Raw genomic sequence first — 21,544 nt, 5'->3', positions numbered from 1 at the left:
CTGACATAGATGTCTTTTAAAGATAAATGGATCTTATGTGTGTGTGTGTGTGTGATACTTCTTCAACTTTCTTTTAAACAGAATCTCATCGTTATAGTGAATTTAAATGGTTTAATGAGTTACCGTCCGTCAGCTACGCAGAACGTTGGTTTTACTTGTGTGCAGGATTGTTGCTTAGAACCGCCATCACTTCCTTCATGCGTCATCAACCTTCAAAAGTAGGGCATCATTTTAAAGATTTTTTTTACCTCTATCAGCAAAATATAAACAAACAAATCCCATTTTCGATATTATTCAAAAAGAAAAGAAAAGACAAAACCTTAAGAAAACCGCGTTTGTGAATCCTTCTATTGAAGGCGACTGTTTCGCACGGATTAGGTAGTAGTATATACGTAGGGGTTTCAAAAAGTAAGGTAACAAGAGCTCTGACGGGTGTGCAAATTATCCGTATGAATAAATATCCCTCTGAAGGTAACGGAAACAATTGCAGCATTAAAGCGGTGTCGGTAGATGGAGCCGGTAGGCCGGTAACATGACGAAATTTGAGTTAGAAGATGGCCACCTTGACGGAAGCATGGTCCGAAATTGAAATAAGAAGTGTGATACGGTTTTTGCGTTTAAAGAAAAATTCTCCAGCTTAAATTCATCGTCAATTGGTGGAAGTGTATGATACCAGTGTTATGTCCCGAAAACAGGTGTGGTTTTGGTGCACAGAATTTGACAAAAGGCAGAACAGATGTGCGAGATGAGGAAAGATCAGGCCGATCAAGCACGTCCACCTCAGATGACAATGTTTGCCGTGCTGAAGCTTTGATTCAAGGTGATCGTTGCATTAATTTGCATCAAATTGCGGTCAGGCACGACAATGCCCCACTACGCGCATACGGCCTACGCGCTACGTGCGATTTGTTAGAGCGTTTTCAGTGGCAGATCTTGGACCATCCTCCTTACAGTCCCGACCTCGCACCAAGTGATTTCCATCTCTTCGGACCGTTAAAGAAACTCTTGGGAGGTCTGCATTTCAGAACTGATGCTGAGGTTCAGCAAGCCGTCTTGATGTAGTTGCACAACCTTGACGCTGATTTCTTCCGTGCCGTTTCGATGGTTTGGTGTACCGATGGAACAAATGCTTCGATAAGCATGGTGACTATGTAGAGAAGTAATATGTACCTGTGTCTTCCTACATTGTATATATTTTTTTAATTCGTGAGTAAACATTTTCTCTGATTGGGCTTGTTGCCTTACTTTTAGATACTCCCTCGTATTATTCCTCAAAGGTGCTTTTGTGACAACGCCATAATTCTCTCAATACTTTATCAAACTTAAAAACTAAGGCATCTTTTAAAGATATTTTTCACTACTTTCAGCGAAAAATAAACATAGTTCACATTTTGTCTGTTTTGCCAAAAAATCCGATTTATTCTGTTCTTTATTACGCATTATTTCAATGCAAAGCATCCCGGAATAAACACACATAGGCTAAGTAGGTTAAAGCGTCGTGCTATTAAGGCGAACGGCGTGAGCTAGAATTCCCACGGGCTGAATTGTATCGTTTCAATGACTTATTTTCTCCAACGGAATTTCTATTCAAATTTCCATCAATGTATAATCTAAACTGAATGCAGGGATCTGAGCAACTGTTATGGTTGTTTTTAATATCAAGACATTATTTTTAGTATGGTACACAGCATAAATTTCACACAATATTTTATAATAATAGAAGCATCGATTTCAATTGCTTCATAACTCATTAATTTAGTATACAGCATCCCGCTATGGAGGCCCATTAGTTCATAAGAGCGTCCAGTTACTATCGCGAAGGTCATGGGATCGATTCTTCCATAAGCAGGGAAATGTAGTTTTTAAATTACTAAGTCTCCCTCGGCTGAATTCTGAAAGCAGTTTTCTGTAAAACATTCAATCATAATACGCACTGCTGCAATATTTCTTCTATTTTTCTTTTTCATGTCTGGAATTTTATTTTGACAGCTTGACGTTGTAAGCGTATATTTGATAGTCAATTTGATACATAAATTCTCTTGTCTTCTTTTTTTCTTCTAGGCTACTTAGAGCAAGGGTTGCTTGTCAAAGATCGGTGTAAATTAATTCAAAATTATGCCTCTTCAATTTCCTTCAAGTTGGATCTACTGAGCTTGCTCCCTACTGATCTGTTATACTTGGCTACAGGGATTTCATGCCATCCTGGACGTGTTCCCTGTGGAGTAATTATAAGGATCAATCGGCTGTTCCGGTTCCCTCGCATGACCGAGTTCTTTGATCGTACTGAGACTCGAACAAACTTTCCGTATGCCTTCCGAATTGCAAAGCTAGTTTTCTACATACTTGTTATCATTCACTGGAACGCTTGTTTCTTTTTTGCAATGAGTTACGCTATTGGATTTGGGACAGATTCTTGGGTAAAATAAGCTTTCCTCCTAAATTTCTATTTCGTATAGTCAATTGCTTTTGTCATTTTTTTTTCTATAACTAACCACTCTATAAAAAACTCATAATGTTGATTGAACGGATAGAATAATAGTAGCGTTAGTCGAAAATTTTACAAGTTGAGTTAAGCGCAGATTTAGGTTCATCTTTAGTTCCTCTATAAAAGTATACCAATTATGCAAATAAATACTAAAATAAATTGCCCACTAGGAGCGCATAAAACTTGTCCAATAACCGAATCTGCTGTTCAGTGGCATAAGTTAAGTTTCCATGTCATCGATTAGACTTAAAGCCCTGCCCTAGATCGCTGCTTAAGTAGCGACACGTCCGCCATCATGGGGCTAACTGCCTCTTTCTTCCTATGTCCGTTATAATAAAGTAGCGTGTTTTGCTTCTTGCTCGTGGTACATCTTGATTGTGGATTAACGTAGAGTTAATATGAAACCTCAATTAAGAAATTAAAAATGATTTTAAAGCAATTCAACTTTTGATAATTTTGAAATATTATAGTAAAAAAGTGCCTATGTTTAAGTACAAATCCTTCTGTTGAGATTAAAATTCATGCAGTCAAGGGTTTTTTTTTTTTTTTTTTTTTTTCAGATTTTGTTAAAAACGTTCAATTACTCAAAAATATGTTACGATGACTGACTCCACCTTAATTCTAAACCCACTAATTATTGAAGTTTTGTTTCAAATAAGCCTGATGCGCCAAAAGCTGCTTGCTCTCATACTTTCCTACACCATTCTAGTTTTGTTATTCATATTTGGTCTAATTTTCGGCAACATTATATCCAAGACTAAAATGTAACCTTGCTATTTTATTTACATTTTAAATGCTTGTAAATTTTGCTTTAAAGTTTGTTTTTTATTTTTATTTTTATTAGGTATATAAGAATATATCTGATCCTAAGTATGGTTCATTAAGTCATCAGTACATATACAGTTTTTATTGGTCCACATTGACGCTAACAACGATTGGAGAAGTTCCGGTTCCTGAACAAGACATCGAATATCTTTTCGTGGTTGTGGATTTTCTAGTTGGGGTGCTCATTTTTGCTACGATTGTCGGCAATGTCGGCAGTATGATTACCAATATGAACGCAGCAAGAGCAGGTGTGTATGTATACATATACTCAAACGTTACCTTACATTTTCAATAACAGGCACTTTTTGGGATTTCAAGAAAACATTAAAAGCGAATTATTTTGTAATTCAATCTTTTACCTGGCATGTTTTTTATGTACTTAAATAAAATGTAATTGGTGCAAACTTTGAGTTCACTTGACACTTGAGTTCTTGATTAACAATTTGCGAAAGAGTAACTAAACATTTCTTGTACCGGAAAAATTATCCCACTAACATTAGCTCTAAAAGTAAAGATGAATCGCAGAAAGAATAAAAATTAAATTAAAAAAATAAAAGAAAAGAAAACACTGTCAGCTTAATAAAACACAAATCTTATTTTATTAATATATCTGACACGAGTATGTAGTCTCGGTCGACTGGGTGACGTGGTGGTAAGTCTTTGACCATTTACGACTTGACCCCGTGTTCTGACCTACGGTGGCGAATTTTCGAGAAGCAGAAAATCGTCAGCGCCCATGTCGTATGATTATGTGGCATGTAGAAGATCCTTTGGGTATTCGTTTGGCTTTGAATGCCCTCAGCAAAATTAAATCCCTATTGCAGTTTCGCATCGAAGGGAAGCTAGGTGCCTCCATCTGGTGGCAACTGGGCGGCAAAATTATCTATGTCATTGACATTTGCGCCTTAATGGTGGCACATGAAAGGCTGGATGCCGTAGCGGTGATCGCACTGGGTCTGCAAAAAGCAATAGCTTCTAACGTAGACCCATGAAAAAGAAAAAAAAGTACGTAGTGTCGATGTTTCGAGTTTTTAAATTTGTATTTATGTTCAGAATATAGTAAAAACGTGATAAAACTTTATTTATGGATAGTTTATATCGAACTTTGTTCAAAGAACTGTTGTCTTTTTAGACTAAGAATAAATTCTGCTTGTGAAATTACTCTAACCCCTCTACAGTCTACCTTCCTTACGTTGAGGACGTCACCAATAGAATCGAAAGACTTCTGCGCAAACACAACATCAAGACTATTTTCAAGGCTACCCATCGAGTCAGGGACTTACTACGATCAGTGAAAGATGCGAGAGACCCTTTGTGAGCTGCAGAAGTTTACCTGCGTATCGGCCTACATTGGAACAACAAAAAGAAGCGTTGATACAAGAATAAAAGAATACCAAAGAACTTGCCGTCCGGGCCAAACTGAGAAATCAGCAGCCGCGGAACACACTTTTAGTGATGGAACCCATGACATTAAATTCAAAGAAACCAAACTACTTTCAAAGACTTTCCACTATTACACCAGATTAAACAGAGAAGCGATCGAAATTTTCAAGCATCCCAACAATTTCAACAAAAAGGATGAAGGAATTAAAATGAACAAGCTCTGACATACTGGACTCAGAAGGATTATACCCAGAGATACTTTTAGTCAACCAGAAACAGCGAAGGACGTCCAGCAGCCAATCCCCAACCAGAATGAAGAGAGCTCGAGTTTCAGCCAACCAGAAACAAGGACGAACGTTCATCAGCCAATCACACCTCGAAATCTGCATTAGTTGCTAGGAAGTCGCTTCCCTGGAAGTTTCGACCACGTAAGCACTAAAGATGACCGCCGCAGATGCGGTCGAAACGTTTGGGGTAACAAAACTCAGACCACGGCACAACAGCCCGGAATCTCAAAACATCATTGACACCGGCCGTGAAAGCCTTCATTCTTACATTCTTAATTACATTCTTAATCCTGTTTAAAAGTATTTTAATTTAACCAAGGAAGGAAAATAGGGAATTTTAACAAAATTTGGAAAATATTCCGATATTTTAAAATAGTGCATATTTAGTTTAATTCAGTTTAGTTTTATTTCAAAATTTTACTTATTTGTTTGAATTTATTTTATTTCAGTTCGTTTATTTATTTATCTGTTTTTATTGATAATTTCCTTTTTTTCGGTAATAAAATTGAGGTTTCAAATAAAAACGTAGATAGTAATATTGTAGACCGCCCTAAAAGTCTATAAGCAGCATTAATGCAGCAAAAACATAAGGAGATAAATCTTTTTTCATTGAAAAATGACTGATACTTCTATCTCCTTTATGCCGCTTTGTCATATTGCTAAAAATAAAAGGACCTTAATTTCAGAAAATATTTCTACAATAGAACAACGGTTAAATTAAAAAAAACCTTCATTTTAAAAAGTGCATAAAAGAAAATAAAGAAATTTATTAAACAAAAGGAAATTTTTCGGGTTCCTTGACAAAAGATTCCAGCGACAAAACTAGCTGGAACGTGAAAAATACCTTACAGTTCACAGAAAACATTTAAAATACTAATTGCACGCCTAGTTCGTAGCAATCAACGGAAAACAAGTTTTACAAAGATTCATACTGAAATATTGACAATTTTAAGATTCAATTTCCGAAAATATCGCCATACCGCAAAACCTTAGGTCGGATTCGCCATCTCATCTTTTTTCGCCAACTTGGCAAAATATCACCTCATTGGCGATAACTTGGCTTTAAAAGATTGCAAGTAGCTCAGTGATCGTAATTTATAACATCACCTCAGTCTGCATTGAAATTAACATTGATTTGTCGCAATGGACTTCGAAATAGCTCTTTTGGATCATCAGATTGCAACCAAAAAAAGAGGTACACCGCTAGAAGTGTGCTTTACCCATGTGGAGTTTCGACTTCACTGTTTTGATACATGCGAACGCATATACATACAGACACTTCACGGGAAAACTATTCACAACTTACTCGAGGATAGTCAAAAAGGACATTTCGGCGTACCAAACTTTTGTCGGTATATGCACGTATTACTGAAAAAAAAAAAAAAAAACCTAATGAAATAATTCAGGGTAGGGTAAAACAGAAATTTCGACCGAAATATGAGTGAAGTATTTTTCACGATTACAGTAATTCCTGTACTCCGTACGAAGAAGTAAAAAAAAAAAAAATTTTGAGCGTAAAATAATGTGAGGAAGTATAGAAGAGGTGAATATTTACAAGAGTAAACTATTCCCCAAGATGTAGTTAGAGGTACGGGGGGAGGGGAGGGAGAAGGGACACCTGTTGGTCCGGACTCGAGCTTGAAGGGGGATCACGATTTTTAAAATATGGGTTGAAATATATGTAGGGGTAGGGGGCCCGTAGAAGTCATTTGTGACGGGCCTAAAATTTCTGTGGGCCCCTGGATGTAGTTAAGACTTTCCTCAATTTTTAATGACAGCAAAACAGTAGCGGTATGTGACCAAATAAGCTCAAGTTTTTAACATTCTCTGCGACAAAATTATATTAATGATATCATGAAAATCTTTAGCTTTTCATCCAAGTAGTACTAGCTTTCAATTTTATATTACAAGTAAAATTAACAATATTAACAGTGTTATACTTTGAAACCTCACTTTGAGTTTCGTGTTTCAAATTTTTAAAACTTAATTTATGTTCATTGATAGAAAAACTTACATTGACTGTGATATTAAAAGTATTATGACTTTTTCTGATAAAATGAAATTTCAATATCAGCAGTCTTTGGGTTGAAAATATTAGTATGTTTAAAAAACTTACAGGGAAATACTGATAACGAAAATTTAGTCAGTAATAGTGTATAAAAACACTTTTTTATTTAACTTGCGTACTACAATAGAGCTTGATTATATAAATAGCAACGTGCATAATGTGTGTACTAACAATTTAGGTTTCCATTTTTAAAAACTTGTAAAACTTTTGTACTTAACTATTCCATTTATATTAGGGATTGTTTTTTTCTTTTTTTCTCCAGAGTTTCAGAGCAAAATGGATAATGTGAAACAATACCTGGAGTTTCGCAAAGTAGGTCAAGACTTAGAGAACCGCGTAATCAAATGGTTCGAATACTTGTGGATAAATAAGCAGTCTCTGGACGAAAGTGATGTCACCTCGACACTGCCTGACAAGCTAAAAGCCGAAATTGCCATCCATGTTCATCTCGACACCCTAAAGCAAGTTCGTATATTCCAAGACTGTGAACCAGGACTGTTGGTGCAGCTTGTTCTCAGGTTGCGACTGCAAGTTTTTAGTCCAGGGGACTACATCTGTCGCAAAGGTTTGAAATTACAAAATAGATACATTTTTATTAATTTATTTAATTTAGTTTAGTAGGTATACATATTTTTAACAATTCGAAATTTTAATTTAATTAGCTGCAAAAATGAATCAAAATATTCCGAAGAAAATGCTGAATCAAAAAATACACTCATGTTTGTGAAAATTGCAACAACATGAAGAACTCATTGGAAATTAATGAAAATTACTGTACATATTAGTCATAGTGCTACAAATAATCGATCAAAATTGGCACTAGCCATTCGGCTAATTTCGTCGTCCTCTGTCCAACTTTTACCAATGCGCATCACAGTTGAGGTAGTACGCCCCGTGCGGGCACTAATTTCTCTATATATAAGATCACCCTCACGCATGCCGATCATGCGGCCCCATTCGAACTTTACTTGTTTTTATGACGCTTTGCATTTTGTACGAGGTATATTGAGTACTAGAGAAACATCTACCATCGGCAGATAATCATACACTGATTTCAAAAAAATTTACAGCCCTTTATATACAGAGTCTATGCCGCAGTTCAGAGGGCGTTTCTCAGTCTACGCATGCGCAACGACTCATTAATTCTAATCATTTGCACATCCTAACCTGCAACACACTTCCTGCGAATTTCGATTCATTTGCATTATTCCTTCTTGGTGTTGCAATTTTCACAAACATGAGTATATAACCAAATAAATTTACATCTCACGCGGGGCGTTTATGTTTTGTAAATACATAACATATTTTCTCTTTGTCATTAAGTAAAACTTCAGATATAGATTACGAATAAATCATTGAGTTTTAGACTCTTCGTCGTACACCATCTGCAGAGGATTCAATATGTATGTCTCTACAAATAAGTTAGGGTCTGGTGGGGGAAAGTGGTCAATGGGGTAAAGTAGTCATACGTCAAATAAATGGTTATAGCTTGGAAATAAATGTTCGAATGAATGTGAACATTTTATTTTAGAGTAGGGCAATTAGAAACTACATTTTGAATACAAAATTTCACAACTGGCAAAATTTTATTTGGCAAAAAAATATATTCTGCGTGAATATGAAAAATTTTAAAATCTAAACACCTTTTTAAACTTCCTTGGGAAATTTTGTTTGTTAGAATTATGAACAGATTGACTGCACAGGAAGCTTCCTACAAGTATTAAGAACTCTTACTCATTAGCAGTTAGCTGAATCTATTTTAGATAATGTTTTAGAACAATTTAAGTAAGATGGGGTAAAGTGGTCATAATATTAGGCGTAATGAATATTGTTCTTCTAATGTACCTTAATCTTTAAGTAGAAGGCAGATACAAATTAAATATTAATTTTACTTAATGTGTATTGTTTTTGCAGTAAAGGGGTTAAATATACGAGTATATACGTATATATACGCATATATACTCGTGTAGGCACGTACATAGACGTATTCACATAAATGCACCAATAAATACTTATATGGGTAGTCTGCAAGTATTTCTTATCCATATAGCTATACATTCTACTATACACGTATATGCTCGTTTATACTCATATATATATATACGAACACTTATATGCTCAGGTAGACATAAACAAGCATAAGGAATATAAGTATACAGTGTGAGTTTAAACTCTTGAGCAAATTATTAAAAAGTGTTAGAGGGGAGGATAAGAAGCAAGAATCATGAGGAACATATGGTCACAAACACAATGCTGACGCGCTACATGCACGCAAAGCCAGAAACTGATGGATGCAAAAAAGGTCACAAATTTATTATACAAAGACAATTTTATACAACATTTTAGATGTTTAGAAAGTTTTAAAGCGATTGATGAAATTTGCGGCCTGCAGCTGTAATACATGCGTCGCATTTACAGATCACAAACTGTTGCAATAACGAGACTTTTGGAAAACTTTCATCAGCCGCTGCGCCTTTGTTGCGATGGGTGTATTAGAGCTACTACAGGCCGTAACTTTTAACAACTGCTCTAAATATTTCTTTAAAACTAAAATTTAAGGTAAAATCATCTTTGTGCATTAAATTTGTGCCCTGTTTTGCATCCATCAGTTTCTGGCTTTGTGTGCATGTAGCGCGACAGTGATTATAACTTCCTTATGATTCTTTGCTTCCTATCCTCCCCTCTCACGGCCCTCTGATTTTTGCCGAAGAGCTTAAATTCACGCTGTAGGCGGACATGTATATAAGCGTATATTCTCGTGTATACATACATGTACTGGTGTATACACGTAAATGTAATCATGTCTATACAGGTATATAATCGTGTTTACACGTATACATGCGTATATGTATCGTGCTTCCATACTATATATACGTGAGTAGACACGTACAAAGACGCACTGGGTGTACACACGAATTAACTCGTGTATACTCGTATATGTATGTATGTATGTACACTTATATATGCGTATATAAATCGACTATACACGTATATACTCAAGTATGCACGTGTGTTCTCGAGATACAAGTGCATACGCGCATATGATGTTCGTTTGTACGCGTATATACTCTTATATATACGTGAAACGTATATACACGTGACACGTATGTACTCGTGTAGACAGTATACACTCCTGTAGGTAATTACGTATACATGCTTATATACTGGTATATACACGTATATACTTGAGTAGGCACGTGCATGCATGTATCTGATGTATACATGTATCGACTCATATAGGAACGTGTTTACTCGTGTATAACACGACACGTAAATATTCGTGTGTACACGCATGTGCTTGTGAATATACTTGGAACTACAAAAACGACCGAAATATGCAAGTATTAGGGTTATTTATAACGGTTTTGCATCTAGTTTTAACTACGACCACTTTACCCCTTGCTATGACCACTTTCCCCCACCCCATGGGGTAAAGTGGTCATAAAAACATTGAGAAAAGAAAGTGCTTTAAAACTACTAAAATTAATATTTTTCTTCCTAAAATTCAATGTACCGTGTTCTTTAATAATGCAATGTAAAATAACAACAAAAAAAGTTGAAGTGTTTAAAGAATTTATTGTATTTATCATACACCTGAGTTGAAAACCTACGATTTTATGACCACTTTACCCCACCAGACCCTATACTTAATTCGTCACATAAATAAGCTCACTCTGTTTACATTTTGAATAGGAACGAACTATTATTTTAAGAAGTAAATTAGTAAGTCAGTTATTGGAGAACAATAGCATCATCTTATGCAATTTTTTAGTATTACTACAAGAAATTCTAAATATTTGACTAAAAAACATTACCCCCTCTCCTTCTTGAAAACGGGGAAAAAAAAAGACAAAAGCCCATTACTTTCTATTAAAATGCAAGAAAGACAAAGCTTCGCGTATGAAACATCACGCAAACTTGATTTTTCCTGAACGTTTTGTCAAATATTATACGAAGAGTTTGAGTGAACTTCGGGATTTCTGAAAGTTGAAAGTAATATGAAAGCCGAAAAGATACATCAACATACTTCAATAAATATTAATAGCTTTCAATTTTAGTGAACTCCAAGAAAAGAAAGGTTTGCCTTCAAGTTTAAAACCTAATTGAACAATAATGGGGAACGTGGGGCAAAGTGAAATGGTGAAATATATACTCTGCTTATAGCTCCACCTGTCTGGTATTATTTTAACTATATAGTACCATATGTCGTCAAAGTGAAATGCGTAGTTTGTTTCATTCACTCACTGAATCATTTAATCTAAATCAGTTACTTTTTCATTTATTAATTAATTCATTTATATTCCTTCATTTAGTAATTCACTTATTTTTTTATTCATTCATTCTTTTACTCGCTCATTTATTTTTCTTCATACATCAGTTGATTTATTTATTTACCAGTAATTATTCGTTTTTGTTTCATTATCTTTTCATTTATTCCTTCAACCTTTTATTTAATGATTCTTTTGATCAAATATATGTTTTATAATCGAATAGAAAATATTTCATCAGAAAATATTGCATTTTTCACTTTGCCCCATGAAAAAAAAAAGTGATTTTTTTTTTTTTTTTTTTTTTTTTTTTTTTTTAAGACTCAAATTTACTACCAAAAATAAAAAATACTGTTTCCACAAAAGTTTTATTATAAAATACAATGTTCCTTCTTTATGTACTGCAATTTTCAAAACAAATTTCTGATTTGTTTATTTTGAAAAAACTCAGTCATCTAAACCATTTCACTTTGCCCCACATTCCCCTACTTCATTTTTCTCTTTAAATTTACACATTTCACTTCTACTTAGAAGAGCTTCTGATCTTAAAAAGTGACCGAAACTTTCTGAATTTTCTGATTTGCATTATATAAAAAAAAGTGATTTAGTTGTATGTGATATGCATTTTTCCTGTTAAAATATCGTCTGCTGTTTTGTAGGTGACGTGGGTAAAGAAATGTACATCGTGAAAAGAGGACGTTTGCAAGTGGTTGGAGATGATGGTCGAACTGTCTTCGCTACTTTAGGAGATGGTTCAGTGTTCGGGGAACTGAGCTTGCTAAATATTTCAGGGGTCAAGACAGGAAATCGACGTACGGCCAATGTTCGATCTGTCGGCTACTCCGACCTTTTCTGCCTCTCCAAAGAAGACCTTTGGGAGGTAAATAAGTGTAGTTCAATTGCAATACTTATTTCTTTTTATAAAGGCTCCTGTAATGAAATTTTAGTGGTCCAAAAAAGAAAATCGTGGATGAAATTCAGCTGTCTAAAAATATAAAATAGTAGACAAAGGTTTTTCTTTCTTTTTTTTTCAATATAAGCCTTCATAACTGTGTACTTTGTATGTGTAATTTAACTAAATGAACAACTATTTTCATACAAAAGCCAAACAAACATATTAGCTCTGGGACTGTTATAGCACTCACTGTCTATGTATTTTTACTAATACTAATTCTTTCAAAGGTAGAGCTGGTAAACAAAATGGATCTATATGTGTTGCCTTTACATACACTTAATTGAATGAGAATGGAAAAAATAGATTTATAAAATATTTTCAGTGACAAATTTGCAGTTCACGTATATATATATATATATATATATATATATATATATATATATATATATATATATATATATATATATATATATATATATATATATATATATATATCTATATATATACAGGGGTCTGGCCAAAGGATATTTGGGTCCGTTAACGGACCCTTCACAAAAATCCGATCAACCAAAACGGACCTTTCACAAAATCCCGATCAAACAAAACGGACCCTTCACAAAATTCTGATAAACAAGATCGGATCTGTCACAAATTGTTTATTGAAAGAGCAAATCTGAAAGCAAAATAACGCATATTTCTGTGTACAAACTGATAATTTTTGGAACCTTTTTTTAAGTCAAATTATAGGGATCAGCTCATACAAAATCGGCTAATTTTGAAAAAAAAAAAAAAAAATGGCACTCTTGCGATGCTCCTGCAAGCGATAAATAATTGCTACAGCCAAAAAAATATAATGGTTGTTTGTTTTATCACAGTTAATTAGCAGCGGTGTTGTTGTAAACTTTTCTGAGAGGGCATTGGTAAGCACTTTTCTCCGCTCATGATTTAATAAACAATAATAATATATATCTGCGAAATGAACTTAGAACTGCAAAGGGATAGTAAGGGTGAGGAAAAAATATGATCACTTCAGATAGGGTTACCAACTTCAAAACTATCACCACTTAGCGTCTGGCGTTGAACCTTTATATTGACTTGAATAGAAAATATTCTCATCATTTTGTCGGCTTGTCAATATTTGCGTTTTTACGGTGCGGTGCGATGTTTAATTGTTATTTTGGGAGAAAATTATATGGGTTTTGATTTTTCGATGCTAACAAGGATGATTAACTTTAAATAAACTCTTTTAATTACCGTTTTTTTTTCTTCTGATGTCTACATTTTGAAAAATGCAATCCGATATGAGAATCATATTTTGTTCTTTTTTCAAGCTAACTTCGCTTTATTAGGATGCAAATAAATGAAAAGTCTCTTTATTTCTGTTGGAACTCTCATTTCAAGTTTTTAAAGCAAAATTCCATTTTCTGTTATGAGTCAAAAATCAAAATGCTGAATAGATGGTTTATTTTATTATTATTATTATTTTTTTTGGGGTCAACTGTGTCCACAGATATTAATGATATGTTATCATAGGACTCTAAAATGCAATTTTAAAATAATTTTATCAAAAATATTTCTTTTACAAGCCGTTTTTATACTTTTGATGCCTTCACTTTGAGAATTGCGATCTCTTTGCATCCGCTATGGGAATCCGATTTTTCGAATTTTTGATTATTATTACGCTTTGTTAAGAGGTAAACAATTGAAATATCTTTTTATTTTTGTTAAAATCACGGAATTTATAAGTTTTAAACGAAATTCTGTGCTTTTTAAGAGTGTCTTGGGTCAAAAAAGTTGAATGCTGAACCCTATTTTGAATTTTGTTTTATTTATTTATATTTTTGTTACAATTATTTTAAATATTGTACAGAAATATATCTAGTATAAAATTTAACATAATGCAGAATAGTAGATAAATATTGATACTTGAAAGAGCGATGCCCCCCCCCCCCCCCGCCAAATATCAGAAAAAAAATCCAGAATGATTTTCTCGCCATAGAAGAGGAAAACACTCAACTTTAAGTTTAATTGATGCAGTTTGTGCCATCTCTAAATTCTAAAATTTCGTTTTAACATTTTTTTTTTTGCGAAATTTTTTGATTTTTCACAAAATTAATTCTTTTTTCACAAAATTATTTGATTTTTCACAAAAAACGGACCCTGTGAAAAATCCTGGACAGACCCCTGATATATATATATATATATATATGATTTCGGCTACATTTATTTAGTGACAATTTGCCGCATTGTTACCATGCTGGGGAAAAACCTACGCATACGTAACGATTTGCCACTTGTTATGGTGCTGTGGCCTAAACAGAGCTCAAACTAAATAGAACAAAATACAGTCAATTCGCAGTAACTCGAATCTGAAGAAATCGATAAAAACTTCGACTTATCGGAAGTTCGACTTACCTCTAGTTTCAGTTTTCGACATTTTAAAAGAAAAACCATCGATTTTTTTAATTAATATGTACATATAACAGACAAAATCACAGAACATTTACAAAAAAAGAACTGAACCTTCCCCATTCCACTTTAGATACCCTTAAAATTGATTTCAATTTTTAAAATATTTCAGCAAGAAGCCTCAGTGCCTCTCTCTCCGCTAACGCCTGCAACTGCATTAGAATATACATACAATTGCGTTGTCTAATGTAGCCTAAAATTGCATATTTCGTAGCTTAAAATTTCCGAATTGAGTATCTCACCATTCCCGATTTTCTTAACCTCTCCGAAATAGCCTAAATTGCATTTTAAAACTTTGATTTCGGAAAATTTATTCAGGGTGCCCACCGATCCCCTAACGTCAACAAAGTCTGGTACAAACCTAACCCGCCTTTTCCTCTAACTGTATTAAAAGTTGCTTAAAATTGCGATTTTTTACGTAAATTTAGCAATTTTCTCCAAGTGTGGGCCCTTGTCCCCCCGCCCCTCTCATTTTTCTTTTGCAAGTGTATAGAAATTAATTACGTCTTATTTTTCTTTAATAAAATCTCTAGTTATAATTTAAACACCTTTAACAGTTTAATGTATTATCTATTTCACAACGAAAGGGCGGCAAGCTGAGGAACTGTCCTGGGCGGCAAACACTGTAGCTACGCCACTGGGGGCACCAACTGTTTAGATAAATTCTTTTTGAAATAGAATAAATTTCATAATGCTAAAAAGCATAAGTAAATATTTAATCCAGAAAAAAAACTCTCCTTCGTATTTTAATCTCATTCGCAAATTCCAAAGATTTTTCACTTAAAACGTATAATATTTGTACATTTTAAAGTTATAAAATAGATACTTTAGGTAATTATGTCTTATTGCAACCAGTCAAAATTTGACGACACCGCACATAGAATGCATTTTATTGTATCACTTCTTTCACAATATTTTGATTACTTCACTAAATGTAAGTTAAGGGGGCACCCAAAATGAAGTTCGTGATGAGTGTCCTCAAAAGTCGTAGTCAGGCTTTGATTGCCTTTCGTTCTGGAATCAATTGAGTGGAATACGAGGTGTGGCTATTAAATAACCAGACTATTGCTGCAAAACATATTATTTTAAATTTATACATATTTAGTATCTATCACCTTTAATATACACCCCTCCTCTGTCCTTACAACGCTCCATGCGAATTTTCCATTGTTCGAAACAGTGATGGAATTCTTGTTTTGTGATCCCCTCCATGACGCGTGCCGCTTTTCCTTTCACAGTTTCAACGGGCTGAAATCTTGTTCCCTTCAAAGCAGATTTGACCTAGGGGAACAGATAAAAGTCACATGGTGCCAGGTCAGATGAACCATGCGAATGGTCTAAAACTGGAATGTTGTACTTGGCTATAAACGTCTTGACAGACAATGTGGAATGTAGTGGCCCATTGTCTTTATGGAGAACCCACGACTTGTTCTTCCACAATTTGGGTTTTTTTTTTTCCTTATTCTTTCACGGAGTTGAGCAAGAACCTCACGATAGTAATGTTGATTAATAGTTTTACCTTCAGGAACCCAGGGAAGGTACACAATCCCATGAATATCGAAAAAAACATCATCGCTTTGAATTTCGATTTGCTCATTCAAGCTAATTTAGCTTTCGGTGAGGTTAGACCCTTCCAACGCATGGATTGACGTTTTGTTTCAGGATCGTAAGTGAAAAACAAGATTCGTCACATGTTATGACTTTTTCCAAGAAGTTCGGGTCAGTTGTAACGGCATCTAAAGTTTCAGTACACACATTTTTACGAGCTTCTCTTTGTTCGATTGTGATAATTTTAGGCACCACTTTCGTGCACATTTTTTTCCTGTTCAAATTGTTATGTTAAATTTTCCTTACGCACTCTTTGTCAATTCCAACAGTTTCAGCAACTGCAAGAATTGTTAACCGACGGTCAGATTGAACCAGATTACTGACCTTTTCGATATTTTCATCCGTTTTGAACGTGGCAGGGCGACCAAGAAGGTCGCCTCTCTGACGTCTTCTCGGGCATCTTGGAAACACTTGAACCACTCAAAAACTCGCGCGCATGTGATAAACACTCATCGCCATAAACTTCTTTCAATAAACGATAAGTTTCGGTAGCGGTTTTACCAAGTTTCGTGAAATTTCACGACAATTCGTTGCTCTACTATTACACTTATCATTTTTCCGGCGAAACGAAACAAACACCTCTGACATAAACAATGGTTACGGCCAGACTGATTTCTCTACAAACACGGGAGGCGTTACAATTGAAAGTGAAGGTTTACTGCATATCGGCAGACAAACCGAATATTTGGTTTTGCAAAATACTTCAATATTCGGCAACCGAATAGTAAACAAATTTACAACTGCGAAAATTCCCAAAGAAACTTTTATTTAATGCAATGGATGAAAGTATCAGTATAGTTGTACCATATCATAATATTAATTAAAATTCTTACTTATTAATTTTATCACACCTGAATTAATTTTAATGCTTGAAAAAAAAACGCTCAGACCTTAAATTTAAATTTTGTTGCTTTTCAATGTTTATTAAATCTTCTGACACATTATATTAACTTTACTATTATAAACAAATATGACACAATAACCAGAAAAAATCCATAATGTTAATTAGTTATAAATGTAAAACATTAATTCACTACTAGTTCGCATTGACATAACTGCTAATTTGTTTCATTAAAATCATGGCTGTAGTAACCTCCATGCATAAAATATCCAGCTAAATTTTTTTTTTTTAAAGAAAGCACTTGGATTTTAAATTTTGTAGCATTTTAATTTCTAATTTTTAACCCAGATGAAATAATGAATATTGATTTAAAATAACAACCTATTTAAAATTAATCTTTTAATCAAAGTTTAATTTGCACTTAATAACAAAAAATGAAAGAATTCGACAATGTTTTGAATTTCATTTCACAATTTTATTGATAGAATTGTTTATTAATTACCAAAGAGTAGCCGCAAATCATATCAATAATTATTTTAATTTGTAATGATATTTTAAGCAACTCGGGTTTGTATTTGTAAGTAAGATAAATGCAGGATTATTTATAACACAATATGTTACCATTATTATCTGTTATTGAACCATACATTATGGAAAAAAAATAATTATCCATTTTTGCAGAATTAGCTAGAAATCTCCTTCCTAAGTGCATTATTAGTGCAGTTGAAGGCTACACAAGCCACCACAAAGTCGAAATCCGTTTGAAATTCGATAAAAAAATTTCCACAATTTCCGTATCTTAAACATTGCAGACACAGTTTCCTGATACACGTAAGATGGCGACCGGTTACGGTTATCGCTTCTAGAAATTCCCCCTGTGCTCCATCCTGCTATTCCTACATCCATGGTTTTAGGTTGCTCATCTCTCTGTAGTTTGGATTTAGCAAGTGCGTGGTTCTTCTGTAGCAGCATCAGTCTCGTTATTTAATGGCAACACCTCGTACACGAAGATACAACTCTGGAATAAATTGATAAGTGTCATTATTTTATCCCAGTTCAAATCTCCTGGTACTGGAGCTGAAGAAGTATAGTTGATATTTTCCCCTCTTACTGTAGGCAATTATTTGAAAGCCATAGAAAGTTTAAAATCTTAATTTATGCGTGAGGAGTTGCTAGTAGAGTTTTATGTGACGTAACTTTAGAGCTTAGTTGCAAAGAATGCTACGAGTGTAAAATCAAATGTAAATATTATGCAGTTACATGATAAATTAGAGCCACCTGCCTGGTCTAGTGGTCCGAGAAGTCTGACTGCGAGAAGAAGATCCGGGTTCGAATCCCGGCTCGTGCATGGACGTACTTTCTCTCTCCTGTCCTTTCTTTGTGTAAATATGTTGTTGTGCTGTGAATGGTTGCCTACCCCATAAACGGGTCCCTATGGCATGTGTGTACTGTAGAAGGCGCACTTCATACCAAAAAAACCGTACAGTTGGAAAAGTGAAGCAGCGCACCTCAAAATGCCACCTAGCTGGCACACGACAACAGCAACAACATGATAAATTAGAGACGTCTTTAAGATCCCCGAGTTATGTTGGAATGACGCAGACCCGGATCTATGTATCCGCTGACTCCACAGCGCTGGGAGAGGACCCACACCACATAGGGGCCCACTACCGGAAAAACCAAAGAATCTTTATTAAAAATAAATAAATAAACCTATACTGAAATTTTAAAAGTTGAAAATATTTTTATGTTTTAGCAAACATTTGAAGAAAAAACGAAACTCAACGCATATTATTTAATTCATAAGTGAACCTCAATTAATAGAAATAACTTACCAGGGGCCGCCAAATTCTGATGTTTAAACACATTTTTTAAATTAAAAAAAAATATGTACGGAAAGCATGAAAAGTCCTGAAAGTTTTAATGTATCGTAATGAAAATTGTATTAGTTCTAAAAATTTGAAGAGTGAAAACAAAATCTTGATCAAAAGATTGAAGTGAATGTTATTGTATCTGGACTTATATGAAAAGTACGCAGCACCTAAAAGTAGCAACGGTTAATACAGGCATAGCATGAAATTCAAAATACGGATTCAAAGCAATCACAAAATTAACCAGAAATGGTCGACCAGAAAACTGATCGAGGCATTTTCCAAAACAAAAATATTTTGACTTGTTCAGATGGACAAAAATGCTGTAAATTTTGGTTCACCATAAAACAAAATCGACTTTAACATTAACACAAATGAAATAAAATTAATGAGGAAAAAAATGAATTCGTAGAACATTTCAAGCAGCTAAAAAGCATGTTATAACTAAGAAATTATTTTTTAAAAAACCCTCAAGTCTCAAAATCATGTCCCAACATTTCAAGAAATACGGAACGAAAGCTGAATCATTACCAAACTAAGCCGATCCCATAAGATATGAAAACTTATTTCGAAACCAAGATCTACAGAGGAGAACAGTTTTGGACTTTTTTAAAAACTTAAACTGAATGAAATTAGAATTACAACGAAACGGAAACATATTTAACTTTAATTTAAAAAAAAAAGAAAAAAGCACAAAAGAGTTTGCAATATGAGGATAAGAATCATATTCTTTTTATGTCATTGACTAGTATTCTAGGACGAAATCGTTAATGCTGCTGTCTATTATGACATTTTGATCTACAATGAGTAGCGAAAACACAAACGGAAAACAGCGAGGGTTAGTTCTGATTTCGGAAATCAGAACTAACCCTCGCTGACCTGCTGAGTAAGGCAGAAACGGAAACAGATTTAACCTTCATAAAATTTCTTAAAAAGTCGATGGTCCAAAAAAATTAAAAACCACAATACTATTCTGCGTTCAGGGAAAAGACAGACTAGATATAAACAAATAAATGCTCCATTTAGCTGCGCCAATTGTGTATTTGGCTAGCTCTGACTAGAACAGATTGGTGCTAAGCAGCACCAGCTTTCCAAAGCTTTGCAACAAATACCATGTTTATTTCAAGTTTTGTTAATTTCTTTTCAAAGGTCTTGGAGGAATACCCAGAGGCTCAGAAGTTGTTGATTGAACGAGGCAAGCAGATTTTAATAAAAGATGGTCTTCTGGATGAAGAAGCGATGAAAGCATCTGAAAAGGTTCAAGAATCTTTGAACGACAAAGTTGAACGTATGGAGAACACGGTAGAGATTTTGCAAACGAGACTTGCTAGGCTACTAGCAGAATTTGTGTCTTCCCAAAATCTGCTGAAACAAAGAATCTATAAATTGGAAAATGAGGAGTCAATCCTGGCTGCTTCTGCTATTGACAAAATTGAAAATAATGGAGACATCTTCCAAAGTTCCATCCCGGAGAAAGAAAATATTGGTGATAAAACGAAGGAGTGATTGCTTCTACAAACTATGCATAGTGATTAAAAACTTTGCTTATGTTTTTTATTCTCTGGAACTAGAAAAATAATTCGCAAATAAAATTTGCAGATTCATTATTTTAATGGAGGTTATCATCATTTATGGAGTTTAACAGAATTAAAAGTAAAACTATTTTGTAACAAAACAATTATGACGAAAAGTTAAATTTTGAAAAGATGAATTTAAAACAATGAATGTCGTCATAGATTTATTTGGTATTTTAACTGAAAATTCATTTTTTTTCTTTATTCATCATAAACTTGTTTAGCATTTTAACAAGAATGGAAATAAAATTATTTTCAAATGAATTTCTCTCGACATTATCATGTGACCCATTTCATTGTGATAGACCAATGCATTTTTACCTTAACGTTTAAGCTTCTTTTAAGAAAACTTTCTCCAAAACATTGCTCTTCAAATTACTCGTACAAAAATCATACGAAAAAGCTGAATGGTCTCCATTTTAAATTTTGTAAATAATCGAAATTGAAATCCAAATAACATACAGATTTTTTTGTTGCAAATTGTGTCGTTTAAAGTAACAAAAAGATATTCCGAAAATAAGTTACACTGAAATAAAGCATTATTTAAACGTAGTAGCTGGGGAGCTAAACGACAGAAAACTGCAAATTATAAGAAGATGCCACTTGGTAGGAACGTTGTTTATGACTATGAAATGAAATTAGGACCCAGAGGCATTTTCAAGAACCGTTTAAATCCAAGATGGCGGTGTTTTTCAAAATGGCTACCCATTTTTGAGTTTTTTAATATTATGTCGTACAAAAGAGGTTTTTATATCAATTTATAGGTTTTTCAGGTCACAGATTTCATTTTGTATGTTGAAAACAAGCTAAATGTTTATTTTGGTGGGTTTTTTTTATTTAAATATAATTTTATTACTTACAAAAGAGATTACGTGCTTTTCAAAGTTCCAATATAAAAATTACTATTTCGTTAGTCAAATACTGCTTCATTCGACAAAACCTATGAAGGCATGAAACCCTGGTAAAGCCT

General features: G+C 34.0%; 1 protein-coding gene across 1 annotated transcript in view; it reads left to right on the top strand.

Annotated features, from left to right (window-relative positions):
- Window positions 1-20,597, top strand: part of LOC129219411 (cyclic nucleotide-gated cation channel alpha-3-like) — a 209,972-nt gene extending 189,375 nt beyond the window's left edge. Inside the window, exons 5-9 of the mRNA XM_054853800.1 lie at window positions 2,062-2,417; window positions 3,330-3,558; window positions 7,311-7,613; window positions 11,976-12,196; window positions 20,150-20,597. Of these exons, the coding sequence (XP_054709775.1) occupies window positions 2,062-2,417; window positions 3,330-3,558; window positions 7,311-7,613; window positions 11,976-12,196; window positions 20,150-20,506 (1,466 nt within the window). The 3' untranslated portion in view covers window positions 20,507-20,597. The remainder of the gene's footprint in view (window positions 1-2,061; window positions 2,418-3,329; window positions 3,559-7,310; window positions 7,614-11,975; window positions 12,197-20,149) is intronic.
- Window positions 20,598-21,544: the final 947 nt, after the last annotated feature.

This window comes from Uloborus diversus, chromosome 3, assembly GCF_026930045.1.
Source record: "Uloborus diversus isolate 005 chromosome 3, Udiv.v.3.1, whole genome shotgun sequence".
Taxonomy (NCBI): Eukaryota; Metazoa; Arthropoda; class Arachnida; order Araneae; family Uloboridae; genus Uloborus; species Uloborus diversus.
Note: the sequence above shows the minus strand (reverse complement) of the source record. Positions and strands in the feature narration are given on the sequence as shown.